General features: G+C 38.9%; 2 protein-coding genes across 2 annotated transcripts; both read left to right on the top strand.

Moving 5' to 3' along the window:
- The first annotated feature begins 5018 nt into the window (after positions 1 to 5018).
- LOC109141041 (extracellular calcium-sensing receptor-like) lies at positions 5019 to 8039 on the top strand. The gene is made up of 6 exons (XM_019269974.2): positions 5019 to 5239; positions 5316 to 5604; positions 5693 to 6448; positions 6530 to 6757; positions 6860 to 6983; positions 7141 to 8039. Exons 1-6 carry the CDS (start codon positions 5019 to 5021, stop codon positions 8037 to 8039), a joined length of 2517 nt encoding a protein of 838 aa, XP_019125519.2.
- Positions 8040 to 9801: 1762 nt separating this feature from the next.
- LOC104927643 (extracellular calcium-sensing receptor-like) lies at positions 9802 to 12755 on the top strand. The gene is made up of 6 exons (XM_019269975.2): positions 9802 to 9959; positions 10046 to 10334; positions 10408 to 11163; positions 11245 to 11466; positions 11576 to 11699; positions 11857 to 12755. The coding sequence occupies exons 2-6, from the start codon at positions 10080 to 10082 to the stop codon at positions 12753 to 12755; spliced, it is 2256 nt and encodes a 751-aa protein (XP_019125520.2). The 5' UTR covers positions 9802 to 9959; positions 10046 to 10079.
- The last annotated feature ends 1241 nt before the right edge of the window (positions 12756 to 13996 follow it).

A 13996-nucleotide genomic window follows, 5' to 3' on the forward strand; every position in this document is an offset into this window, starting at 1 on the left:
CATTGAATGAAACATTGTGTAACTTTTCTATTATAAAATAAGAGATTTAAAATCATTTCGTCCTGTAGTGCAGTGTAGATCAAGCAAGTGCAACAACACAAATCATCTAATAACATCAGCTAATAACACTGACTAGTCCAACAGCAAGAAGTACACCATAGCGTTTGTCTTTCAACCTTTTATTTTACAAAGTTCTCGCCAACAACTAAAAGTCAGTCCCAGATTTACTCTTGTCCAGCAGCTTTCTGCTCGGTCACTCTCACTTTTTCTTTTCTTAGCTTCCTCCTTTAACAACCTCTTCAGTCTATTTGTAGCTGCCATTATTTTCAAAGAGGCTGCCAAGCCCGGTTACATTGCCTGCTCTAGTTCCAGCAGATGCATGTCAGCATTACACCACGTCCTGGGCCCAGGCAGCCCAGCTAATAAAGTGAGCTAATATTAGTTACAAAAAGCTATATTTCACAGCTGTTTACTTTACTGTCCATCAAGAAACTCTGTTAATCACAGAGCATCAATGTGGAGCAACTGGAGGACATTTTCTCCATAAAATATGACCCAGTTTCAACAAAATGAACTAAATAGTTATGTGTTATGTGACTGCTGTAAAGTTTATTGTGTAAAGTCAAAATGATTTAAGAGCTTGTTATTTTATGGTAGAAAAGTTACACAGTTGCTTTAAATCTTACTGTGTGACACAGATTTACTTGACAAAAGGAACAAATGACAGAATAAATAAAAATTTGGATATATCGAACTGCTGGCTGGATCATGACAGGCCCAACGGGTACATCAGGCTGGCAGCTGCTGTGGCTGGTACTATCAGACTAGTTCATGTACAATGTTTTGTATACCTTTTTTGTCTAGAAAGTTATCTGCTCATTTTAATAAAGTTCAGTTTGCATGCTGATATTCTGTACAGTCTGGATCACTTTTATCTCAGCATTTCAGCCCCAAGTTATGGACTACTTTCATGTATATTTGCATGTATTATTTACTCAAACCTGAAATGAACACAAAGAAACATCTGATGGGAAACATGACATGCAAACTGGATATCAGTTTAACACAAATGAATTAATATCTTTTACTTTTTCATTTCACACTTTCGAAATTTAAATTCTATGTCTTTCTTTATTTCTTTTATTTCTTTATATGGTCACATGGTCACATAAAAGTGTCAGAGTTCGGACTCCAGGGCAAAAGTTTTTACAAAAACCTCAAGTTCTGCAATATTGATCTTAAGGGGATCATGATGCAACAGTTGTGAAGGTAAGTTTGAAAGTTAAGTTAGAGGAAAGGTAAGGCAGGCTTGGGACTCTGTGAACTCCAGAGAGAGTCTGCTAGTTTGTGAGTGTTTGTGAAAGGGAATAGCCTGAGGTGTAATTCTTGTTCATCTCCACAAAAACACAAACAACTGTTTCTTTTTAATTTGAAAGTACCTAAGAGGCATATCTGCTGACTGTTAAACACCCCTTTGGCGGAAAAGTAACAATAACAACAAATTAAATATCACATGGTTCAATGCTTTGCTAAATAAGGTGTGTTGATTTGTTTGTTTCAAAAAGTTATCAAAAGATGTAACTTTAATTACCTTGCCCAGATACAGAATTTCCTGAAAATGATGTAACTTGTAGGGCAAAATAATAAAAAAATGAATTGAACTCTAAATGTTTTTAAATTATTTAACACTAATGAGTGTGAGGATTAAATCTTACTGGCTGGCACAGATACATTTGGGGGGGAAAAGGAAGAAAAAAAAAAAAACATCGTGTATCTCTTGCATTCTTGGGAAAATAATACTCATGCTAATGGCCACTAATGTGACATTTCCAGACAGTAATGTGATGAAACAGTTTGGGTCTGCACTGCAGAGACTCAGTGTTCTGGCCTTTACTCTGATACAGGTCGTAATTTTCATAGATATCAATCCTCTCTTCAAAAACTTGAAACTATAACTAACTATATATCCAGTTATGAACTACATCTGTGTATATTTATACAATAATGTTCAAGTAACATCTAATGGGAAAAAATGACATCTGAATAAATTGATATATTAATTTGAAGGAAATGATACAATATATTTTATTTCTTTTCACAGTTTGTGGCAAAGTCCTCATCCCGCACTTTCTTTCTTTCTTTCTTTCTTTCTTTCTTTCTTTCTTTCTTTCTTTCTTTCTTTCTTTCTTTCTTTCTTTCTTTCTTTCTTTCTTTCTTTCTTTTTTCTGAAGTTTGTTAAGTTTAAAACATCATGGTCACATAGAAGTGTCAAATGTTGGGCTCCAGGGCAAAAGTTTTGTTCTGCAATAGAGATCTCACTAGGGATCATGATGCAACAGTTATGAAAAGTTTATGCAAGGGTCCCACTGAAAGTCGACAAGTGGAGTGTGGAAGCAGACTGGAGACTCTGTGAACTCCACAGGGAGTTTGTTAGTTTGTTAGAGTGTTTGTGAAAGGGAAGAGCCTGGGGTGTAATTCATCGCCATCTCTGCAAACACACAAACAACAATTTCCTTTCAATTATAGAGGACCTAAGAGGCATATCAGCTGACTGTTAAATATCCCTTTGGCTGAAATATAACAAAAACAACAAATTAAATATCACATGGTTCAATGCTTTGGTGTACTGAATCATTTATTTTGATAGGTTGTCAAAAGTTTACCTTTAATTCCCTTATCCAAACAAAGAATTCCCTGAAAATTAAGTAACATGTAGGAGAAAATAATAGAATATTAAATGTAAATGTGCCAAAACATTTAATGAAACATTGTGTAACGTTTCTATTATAAAATAAGAGATTTAAAATAATTAAATATAACTGTGCCAAAATCATTTAACACTAATGAGGGTGACACACACACAAATATATAGATGTTTTACTAACAAAATTTCACTGGCATTAGTTCAAACATCCATTTACTGCATTAAAAGTGCATCAACCTTGGTGTTGTCTGTAATATATGTTATTCAGACCTTTAAACCCAGTTTGCATGATGTAAAAAACAGATTGCACAAAACCTTTATTTCCTGACATGAAAAAAGGAAGAAAGTTAAACAATTAAAAGCAAAGTCTACAGATTAGATGTAAAATGCCATTTTTTTGTTGTTGTTGTATTTGAAATTGTACTAAATATCTCAAATTTTATTTTACTGCACTAAATGTACATTGACAAAGGTGTTGTGAGCTTTGAAACCTTTTTTTTGATAGTGACACCCACAGAGTGACAGGAAGGTAGGGAAAAAGACGGGGAATGACATGCAGCAAAGGGCCACAGGTCAGAGTTGAAACCTGGGCTACTGTGGCAAGGACTGAGCCTTTATACATGGGGCTCTTGCTCCACCAGCTATCAGGACACCCTATTAAAAAATTACTTTACTGTGTCTTACTTGACTGGCTCTAAAGTCAGTACAAGCGTACAAAGAACTTGACTTGTAAATTGCTTTTCGCTTCCTGATGAAAGTTTCACAAATGTAAAATCTCCACGGATCAAAGATTCATAATAGACACCGTATTCAGGTTTTATTATACATCCATGCTGCAGAGGGAGTCAGTCCCCTTCCAAGAAACCCCCTACAAAGGCCATGAACGGACAAAACACTTGATGTTTTTTTACGGTTCACTGTAGTTTCTCTTACACGCTTGGAAGGGAACAATTTGTTGGTCAGTTTAGTCAGTGGAGACAAAAAGGCACAGGAATCCAGGATGTCTTATGTTAAAAGGTTTCTTAAAGCTTGATCAAGGAGAATTCAGGATTCTTCATGCTTATCAAGGCACGATGTCCCCTCTATTCTGAAGAAGCATTCCCCTTTCTGTCTCTATGTGCCCTTAGGACAATGACCAACTACTTGATGTCCATCAATGGTCATACTCAATGCAAGGTATTTACCAGTCGGTCGTTAGTCTACAAACAAAGAATTACGTTTACTATAGGTGGTCTGACATTGTTATCTGAATTTGTAGGGGATTCCACTTTGTTGTGTCTATGGAGTGAGAAAGTCCTATTCTCTGACCTTGGTTAACATAGTAATGATCAGAATGGTACCTGATTCCCTAAAAACAAATATTCAGCTGCTCTGTATCTCAAGGAGAAGAAGTTAGTGTCCTGATAACAATCTAAGGCCCTGTCCAAATACACGGCCTCACCCAATACGCTGTCGTTTTGAAAAAAATCTCCGTAAACATGGCGTCGTTTCCAGAAATATCTGCGTCCACACGGATTCACTGGAAATGACCCAAAACGCTGTGGTACATATGCCAGGCCTGAATGTGGCCACACCAATACACTAAAACCGGAAGAGAAGCCATGGAGCATGTGTATAAAGGTCACGCGCTGCAAACATGTTCTTTTGTTGCTCCTCGCAGTGATATAGAAGCAGAAGGTTTTGTTGTAATAATAATAGACTGAGTAGTTTCTGCAGTACGAGCACAAGCCTGCAGTCCGCCATCGTTGTTGTTATGACGCGTCTAGCGGTGGTGGCTGAGGTTAATGGTTAGAGAGTTGGAGCTTATACGTCATCGCTTCTGGAAAAATCTGCATTTGCCGTCCAGATGACATTTTAGGATTTTCCCACTCTGCTACCCCAAAAATACTGGTTTCACACCTCGAAAAAGCTGGATCTGTCTGGATGCAAGGCCAAAACGATAAAGTATTCATGCGGATTCAACAAAAGCGTACTCGTGTGGACGGGCCCTAAGATTTGCCATTGTCCATACATTGTGTAACGTCCATATGTGGCATGCTAAAATAGAAAATTCCTTCATAATCTGCAACCTCATTTCTAGATGCCAATAGATCTGACACTAGTACTTTAATCTGCAAAGTAATTGGTAATAAAACCTGCCATGTCACACAAATTTCATCGAATTATTTCACGACAACAAACAATCAGGACTGTCCTATTGTATTTATTTTTGATTGGTTAGTAACAGGTGAGTAAGCCCTGCTGACACATTTAAAACCACTTTGACCCTGATCTGACTGGGTGGTTCTGCCCCATCTGCAACTGGGAGTGGAAAATGCCACAAGTGATAACAGGGCTGGTTTTCATACGGCTTCTCTTGGCATTTGGAGCAGCAGAGGAGGGAGCTGGTTTCTGTCAGATACGGGGGAGCCCAGAGTTCCCTCTACTATCTAAAGAGGGAGATGTCATGATTGGTGGAGCCTTTTCCATCCACAGCAAAATCACACAACCTCCACTTTCCTTTACAGAGAAACCAACCCGTATCACGTGTTCCAGGTAATTTTGAGCACTGTTTAAAAATATTTCTCATGAGTTTTGTGACCGTTATTGCATTTTGCTTTTTGTGTCTCAGTGTCAACCTCAGGGAGTTTCGATTTGCCCAAACAATGATATTTGCAATTGAAGAAATAAACAGAATTGCATTTCTCCTTCCCAATGTTTCTATGGGATACCGTATTTATGACAACTGTGGCTCAACATTAACTTCAATGCGAGCAGTGATGGCCCTGATGAACGGTGATGAATGGAGTGTGGGACAGAGCTGCTCTGGTCAATCAGCTGTTCATGCTATTATTGGGGAGTCTGAGTCTTCTTCAACCATTGTGCTGGCACGTACTACTGGACCCTTCAAAATACCAGTGGTAAGAGGGACATCATGGTGTATCAATGTGTATGTTATATTCAAACTCTTCTTTTCCAGCCTCACTCTTTATACATGTATTTTCTCAGATAAGTCATTCAGCTACATGTGAGTGTTTGAGCAACAAGAAGGAATATCCTTTTTTCTTTCGAACCATTGCCAGCGATCTCTACCAAAGCCAAGCCCTCGCCCAGTTGGTCAAGCATTTTGGCTGGACTTGGGTCGGCGCAGTAAACAGTGACAGTGACTATGGGAACAACGGCATGGCCATTTTTCTTGCTGCAGCTCAGGAGGAAGGAGTGTGTGTGGAGTACACAGAGAAATTTCACAGAGCAGAACCTGAAAAACTCATGAAAGTAGTTGAAGTGATTAAAAAGAGCACTGCCCGGGTCATTGTTGGCTTCCTTGCACATGTAGAGATGAACAACCTTCTGAATCAGCTTAGCCTGCACAACATCACAGGCCTGCAGTTTATTGGTGTGGAAGCCTGGATTACTGCTGACAGCCTTGTGACACCCACCAGCTTCAGTGTGCTGGGGGGTTCACTGGGTTTTGCCGTACAAAAGGCCAATATCAGTGGTATGAATGATTTTTTGACCAAAGATTTCTGGGAGACAGAGTTTGCATGCAAGGAGACAAACAGGGATACTATGACAGAAACAGCACGTTGCAGAGAAAACCAGGATTTGATTAAGCTCAAAGATTATGATGATGATGTGCAAGAGCTGAGATATTCTAGCAACATCTACAAAGCTATCTATGCAGTGGCTCATTCATTGCACAGCATCCTAAAGTGCTCCACAAGTCAGGGTTGCGACAAGATTATAAATGTTACTCCCTGGCAGGTAAAAATAACTGATTACTAAATGGTACATTTCTTATTTCTGAAAAATAATATGTTGACATATTTTCTTAATGTGTTTTAGGTAGTGGAGGCATTAAAGCAGGTCAATTTTACCATTAAGAACGGCGATGAGGTGTGGTTTGACAGTACTGGAGCAGCTGTTGCCCGTTATGAGGTGGTGAACTGGCAGCGTGAATCAGATGGCTCAGTCCAGTTTAAACCTGTAGGCTACTATGATGCCTCTCTACCTCCTGGACAGAAGTTTGTTCTCAACACTGAAGCCATAATGTGGCCTGGAGGAAAGAAAGAGGCAAATATCATAAATGATAGTAAAATATACATGTGTACATGCACAATATTTCATCTTGAATTATTGTAAAAAGTAATATCTGTCATTTTCCTTTATTCAAAGTTGCCTGTGTCAATGTGCAGTGAGAGCTGTCGTCCAGGAACTCATAAAGTCCTTCAGAAAGGAAGACCAGTCTGTTGCTATGACTGCATACCATGCGCAGAGGGAGAAATCAGTAATAGCACAGGTAATACAACACATCTGAGCTATGGCAGTTATCATACATTGTTTGCTTGTCACTCTCTGTGTATCATGTTAAAGTTCGCTATGGTGCAGTCTCTTACTCATGTTTTTAGTATGTAACTGATTACATTACAATAATAGTGACGATATTTCTGTTACAGATTCTAATGACTGCAAAAAGTGTCCTGAAGAGTATTGGTCCAATCAAAACAGAGATGCATGTATACTTAAAAATGTTGAGTTCCTCTACTTCACTGAGGCTATGGGCATAATACTTGTATTTTTCACTTTGTTTGGTGTTCTCCTTACTTTAATTGTAGCCACTTTATTCTTGATCAATAAGGACACTCCCTTGGTGAGGGCCAACAACTCTGAGCTGAGCTTCCTGCTGCTTTTCTCCCTGACTCTGTGTTTCCTGTGTTCTCTGACCTTCATTGGCCAGCCCTCTGATTGGTCCTGCATGTTGCGACACACTGCATTTGGGATCACCTTTGTCCTCTGTATCTCTTGCATTCTTGGGAAAACAATAGTAGTCTTAATGGCCTTTAAAGCCACACTTCCAGGCAGTAATGTAATGAAATGGTTTGGGCCTGCACAGCAGAGGCTCAGTGTTCTGACGTTCACTCTTATACAGGTTTTAATTTGCATACTTTGGTTGACAATCAATCCTCCCTTCCCCTTCAAAAATATGAAACTCTATAATGAGAAGATTATTCTTGAGTGTTCCCTAGGATCACCTGTAGGTTTCTGGGCTGTGTTAGGATACATTGGACTGCTTGCTGTCCTATGTTTTGTACTTGCTTTCTTGGCTAGAAAGTTACCTGATAATTTTAATGAAGCTAAATTTATCACCTTCAGCATGCTGATATTCTGTGCAGTCTGGATCACATTTATCCCAGCATATGTCAGCTCTCCTGGGAAGTTCACTGTGGCTGTGGAGATATTTGCTATTCTAGCCTCCAGTTATGGAATACTTTTTTGTATATTTGCACCAAAATGCTTTATCATTGTATTCAAACCTGAACTGAACACAAAGAAACATCTGATGGGGAAAACATAGTCTGAATAAACCTAGAGAAAGCTACAAGCTGTCAATTTAACATAATTAAAAAGCAGTTCATCTCTTCTGATTTCATTTTCAATTATTTCATCAGCATAATCATATGTGGTACTACAATACGGACACTGAAAAAACAGTCAAGTTTGAAAAAATTTAAAAAGAAAATATAGAAAATTTGTCTTTCAATAAATTAATTAGCACAATGGGCCGTAGATGGTTTAGAGAAGAGATACCTCACGGAAGAGTAATTTCCTGTATTCGTGTCACATGGGTTTTGCCACTGGTGCAACCTCTTAGGAGACTAACAGCAAGTTTTGTAGTCTATTGCCTGATATAGGAGAAGTGAACTTGAGCACAGATTACAAGCAATTATTTTGATTATTAGTTACTGATCTAAATATTGGACTAATTTTTCCAAGACGCATATCTTCTTCACATTCTGACACAAAAATGCATTTTTCAGACAGATAAATTAGGAGATAATTAACTTTGTTCGAGACTTGTCTCAATATCAGCATCAACAGACTCCTGTGAGATCTGGGAACACAACTTAATTAAAATTTAAATAACTTTCTGAATTGTCTCTGGCATAACAAAATCTGTTTTTATCCATCCTATGTTCACAACACTTTCAAAAGAGGTTGGGACAGAATTTGACTTTTGAACTGCAAGACTGTCACACAAGCATAACATGCCCATATTTTACAAAAAACATGTGGGTCAAAAGACTTTGTCGCTTGATAGAAACCAAGCTTGATACTAATCTCTCCCACACAGACTGTTTTGTTTTTAGCACTCCCAAACATAGCTAATAAAATAACTAAAACCTTAATTTATTCAGGAAAGTTTCATTGTGAGCCCGGTTCTCCTTTCCAGGAATGCCATGTTTACACCCCTCCAGTTACAAACATTCACACCTTGAGCTAGGCCAATACAACCATGATCTAATGAGCCACTACACAGTACACACCATAGTTGTTCTTGTATGTATATAGTGCATACATAGCTATTCTATCACAACCATCAGAACAATATCCTAACTCTCAGTTGTGATCCATGCAGTGCATCATACTGTTACAGCATGCATCCTCAGGGCTTATCTGCCCTGTGCTCAGCTCCAAATAAACATGGGCCTGTTCCTTTCTGCAGCCTAGTCCGTGCAGACCTTTCCCTGCCATCTATTACCCCTAAACTACCCAACACTCAACCAAGGACCCTCAGCTCCATTCCATGACCAATCCATTTACCCTGCATTCAGGATCAGTCCAACTGGCATAGCCACTAGGAAATAGTCAGTAACTCAAAGTTCCTCTTTCCCTGAGGAAAATAGAGGGCCTATGCTGAACAGATTAACCAAACCGGCCACCAAAGTTTTCCTACATGCTTGAAATGTGAGGATGAGGTGAGTGGTACTGTGTTGCTTCCAATCTGTGACCTCTTTGCTAGATGCCACTAAATGCTACACACTGGTTCTTCAATACTTAAAGTAACTGCTATACAGTACCTGCCATGGGACAAACAACTGAAATACTTTTATGACAACAAACAATCAGGACTGTCCTATTGTACTTATTTCTGATTGGTTAGAAGATGTGAGCAAACCTTGTTGTCAGGTAAGATTATAAAATGTCACATTTAAAACCACTTTGACCCTGATCTGACTGGGTGGTTCTGCCCCATCTGTAACTGGGAGTGGAAAATGCCACAAGTGATAACAGGGCTGGTTTTCATAGGACTTCTCTTGGCATTTGGAGCAGCAGAGGAGGAAGCTGCTTCCTGTCAGATATGGGGGAGTCCAGAATTCCCTCTCCTGTCTAAAGAGGGAGATGTCACGATTGGGGGAGCTTTTTCCATCCACAGCAAAATTACACAACCTCCACTTTCCTTTAAAGAGAAACCAAAACGTCTGAAATGTTCCAGGTAATTTTGAGCACCGTTAAAAAGTACCTTTTTAATGTGTTTTGTCTGAGTTATTACAAGTTTGCATTTTGCCCTTTTTGTCTCAGTGTCAACCTCAGGGAGTTTCGATTTGCCCAAATCATGATATTTGCAATCGAGGAAATAAACAGAAGTGAATTTCTCCTTCCCAATGTTTCTATGGGATACCGTATTTATGACAACTGTGGCTCAACATTAACTTCAATGCGAGCAGTGATGGCCCTGATGAACGGTGATGAATGGAGTGTAGGACAGAGCTGCTCTGGTCAATCAGCTGTTCATGCTATTATTGGGGAGTCTGAGTCTTCTTCAACCATTGTGCTGGCACGTACTACTGGACCATTCAAAATACCAGTGGTAAGAGGGACGTCATGGTGTATTACTGTGTATGTTATATACAAGCTCTTATCCTCTCTTTGTATTTTCTCAGATAAGTCATTCAGCTACATGTGAGTGTTTGAGCAACAGGAAGGAGTATCCTTCTTTTTTTCGAACCATTGCCAGCGATCTCTACCAAAGCCGAATTCTTGCCCAACTGATCAAGCATTTTGGCTGGACTTGGGTCGGCGCAGTCAACAGTGACAATGACTATGGCAACAACGGCATGGCCATTTTTCTTGCTGCAGCTCAGGAGGAAGGAGTGTGTGTGGAGTATACAGAGAAATTTCACAGAGCAGAACCAGAAATACTTGTGAAAATAGTAGAACTGATCAGAAGGAGCACTGCCCGGGTCATTGTTGGCTTTCTTTCACATGTAGAGATGGATGACCTTCTACATCACTTGAGCCTGCACAACATCACAGGCCTGCAGTTTATTGGTGTGGAAGCCTGGATTACTGCTGACAGCCTTGTGACACCCACCAGCTTCAGTGTGCTGGGAGGTTCACTGGGTTTTGCTGTACAAAAGGCCAATATCAGTGGTCTGAATGAGTTTTTAATAAAAGATTTCTGGGAGACAGTGTTCATATGCAATGAGACAAACAGGGATACTATGACAGAAACAGCACGTTGCAGAGAAAACCAGAATTTGAATGAGCTCAAAGATTATGATGATGATGTGCCAGAGCTGAGATATTCTAGCAACATCTACAAAGCTATCTATGCAGTGGCCCATTCATTGCACAGCATCCTAAAGTGCTCCACAAGTCAGGGATGTGACAAGATTATAAATGTTACTCCCTGGCAGGTAAAAATAACTGATTACTAAATGGTACATTTCTTATTTCTGAAAAATAATATGTTGACATATTTTCTTAATGTGTTTTAGGTAGTGGAGGCATTAAAGCAGGTCAATTTTACCATTAAGAACGGCGATGAGGTGTGGTTTGACAGCACTGGAGCAGCTGTTGCCCGTTATGAGGTGGTGAACTGGCAGCGTGGATCAGATGGCTCAGTCCAGTTTAAACCTGTAGGCTACTATGATGCCTCTCTACCTCCTGGACAGAAGTTTGTTCTCAACACTGAAGCCATAATGTGGCCTGGAGGAAAGGCAAATACTATAATCGACAGTGAAACCTACATATGTTAATTTGCCTTTGACAATATTTAATCTTGAATTATTGTAAAAAGTAATATCTGTCATTTTCCTTTATTCAAAGTTGCCTGTGTCAGTGTGCAGTGAGAGCTGTCGTCCAGGAACTCATAAAGTCCTTCAGAAAGGAAGACCAGTCTGTTGCTATGACTGCATACCATGTGCAGAGGGAGAAATCAGTAATAGCACAGGTAATACAACACATCTGAGCTATGGCAGTTATCATACATTGTTTGCTTGTCACTCTCTGTGTATCATGTTAAAGTTCGCTATGGTGCAGTCTCTTACTCATGTTTTTAGTATGTTACTGATTACATTACAATAATAGTGACGATATTTCTGTTACAGATTCTAATGACTGCAAAAAGTGTCCTGAAGAGTATTGGTCCAATCAAAACAGAGATGCATGTATACTTAAAAATGTTGAGTTCCTCTACTTCACTGAGGCTATGGGCATAATACTTGTATTTTTCACTTTGTTTGGTGTTCTCCTTACTTTAATTGTGGCCACTTTATTCTTGATCAATAAGGACACTCCCTTGGTGAGGGCCAACAACTCTGAGCTGAGCTTCCTGCTGCTTTTCTCTTTGATTTTGTGTTTCTTGTGTTCATTGACCTTCATTGGCCAGCCCTCTGATTGGTCCTGCATGTTGAGGCACACTGCATTTGGGATCACCTTTGTTCTCTGTATCTCTTGCATTCTTGGAAAAACAATAGTAGTGTTAATGGCCTTTAATGCAACTCTCCCAGGCAATAATGTCATGAAATGGTTTGGGCCGACACAGCAGAGGCTCAGTGTTCTGACGTTCACTCTTATACAGGTTTTAATTTGCATACTTTGGTTGACAATCAGTCCTCCCTTCCCCTTCAAAAATATGAAACTGCACAAAGACAAAATTATTCTTGAGTGCGCCCTGGGATCACCTGTAGGTTTCTGGGCTGTGTTAGGATACATTGGACTTCTAGCTGTCCTGTGTTTTATTCTTGCTTTCTTGGCTAGAAAGTTACCTGATAATTTCAATGAAGCTAAATTTATCACCTTCAGCATGCTGATATTCTGTGCAGTCTGGATCACATTTATCCCAGCGTATGTCAGCTCTCCTGGGAAATTCACTGTGGCAGTGGAGATATTTGCTATTCTAGCCTCCAGTTATGGAATACTTTTTTGTATATTTGCACCAAAATGCTTTATCATTGTATTGAAACCTGAATTTAACACAAAGAAACATCTGTTGGGGAAAACATAGTCTGATTAATTCTAAATATTTTGTTTAAATGAAATTCCATCTGACGTACTACAGTACTTGTACTTTTTCATTCCAGTCAAGTAAAGTCAAATATTTTTCATACGGCCCAAAATTAAAAATCACAGTTTACCTCAGGGGGCTTTACAATATGGAAAGGTCCAATAACCTTTGCCTTTAAACCCTCAATTCAATTCGGGAATGAAAAAACCCAAAAACCCTCTCTACATTGAGGAAATGGAAGAAACCTCAGTAAAAATGCCAGAAAGCAACACTGTCAATCCAGCACTATGGACTGGCTCTTAAACTCTCAAATTTTCAATTTAGATAATTTGGTCTACTGAATGCTATGAATTTGGTACTAGAGATAAAGTTGAAAAAACAAACAAATGTATTTTAAAGTAAATTTGGTTGGTAATCGGACTGAGGTTGCACAATATTCACTATTAATCCTTGTTTTATTTTATATAAATTAAAAGCTATTTAAAACTGTCCATGCCTAACTGTGTCTTCATTTTAATTCAATACAATCAGCGCTGCACAAAGAATAATAGTCTATTGTGCAAGCTTTCACCATGCACAGCATCATCACAAGCACAAGATGCATACATTTTATGAAAACGTGGGTCGAAGGGCTTTGTCATAAACAACATTTGAAAAGATAAACAATGTTGGCTGAATCAAAAACTGATATATAACTTTGTTATTTTTTAGATCCTACCACTAAGTAAAAATGTTGTGTCTAAGGCGGAGCAGAGCAAAGACACGATCTTACTGAAATCAAAGGGCTTATGCGCTGTACAGTGCTTAATTAGGATGTCAGACCAAGATTGTTTGGTTCCACTCTTATTGATAAAGTCTGTATTGTTGTGTTGTGGAGAAGTTTTTTCTAGAAGAATATACACTGGGAAAATGTCTAAATCTCAGCAAGTAAACAAAGTTTGGCAGACTAAACGCTGAAGTCGCGTGCAGGACGTTACAACAACAAATATGAAATTACTGCTTCAGCGTGCCACAAAGAAGTCAGTGTCCCCATAACAATCTAACACTATCACTATTTTTCACTATCACTAACACTTAGAGTGACCTTAGGATTTATGCTATGCTATGGCACTGTGTAACCCCCATATGTGGCATGCTAAAACAGAAAAAAACTCAAATGTATTTTTTAATGTACTTCATTTGATTCAGATATAGGGTCACAGAACCCTGTGAATGCAGCACAATTGTGATAAATGAAAATA

This window comes from Larimichthys crocea, chromosome VII (assembly GCF_000972845.2).
Source record: "Larimichthys crocea isolate SSNF chromosome VII, L_crocea_2.0, whole genome shotgun sequence".
Classification (NCBI taxonomy): Eukaryota; Metazoa; Chordata; class Actinopteri; family Sciaenidae; genus Larimichthys; species Larimichthys crocea.

What these genes read in the sequence shown, in the direction of transcription:
- LOC109141041 (XM_019269974.2), top strand. Translation starts at nt 5,019, where the DNA reads ATGCCACAAGTGATAACAGGGCTGGTTTTCATACGGCTTCTCTTGGCA. An exon ending in ACCCGTATCACGTGTTCCAG is followed by an intron (nt 5,240 to 5,315) that starts GTAATTTTGAGC and finishes TTTGTGTCTCAG; the next exon opens with TGTCAACCTCAGGGAGTTTC. An exon ending in GACCCTTCAAAATACCAGTG is followed by an intron (nt 5,605 to 5,692) that starts GTAAGAGGGACA and finishes GTATTTTCTCAG; the next exon opens with ATAAGTCATTCAGCTACATG.
- LOC104927643 (XM_019269975.2), top strand. Translation starts at nt 10,080, where the DNA reads ATGATATTTGCAATCGAGGAAATAAACAGAAGTGAATTTCTCCTTCCC. An exon ending in GACCATTCAAAATACCAGTG is followed by an intron (nt 10,335 to 10,407) that starts GTAAGAGGGACG and finishes GTATTTTCTCAG; the next exon opens with ATAAGTCATTCAGCTACATG. An exon ending in TAAATGTTACTCCCTGGCAG is followed by an intron (nt 11,164 to 11,244) that starts GTAAAAATAACT and finishes AATGTGTTTTAG; the next exon opens with GTAGTGGAGGCATTAAAGCA.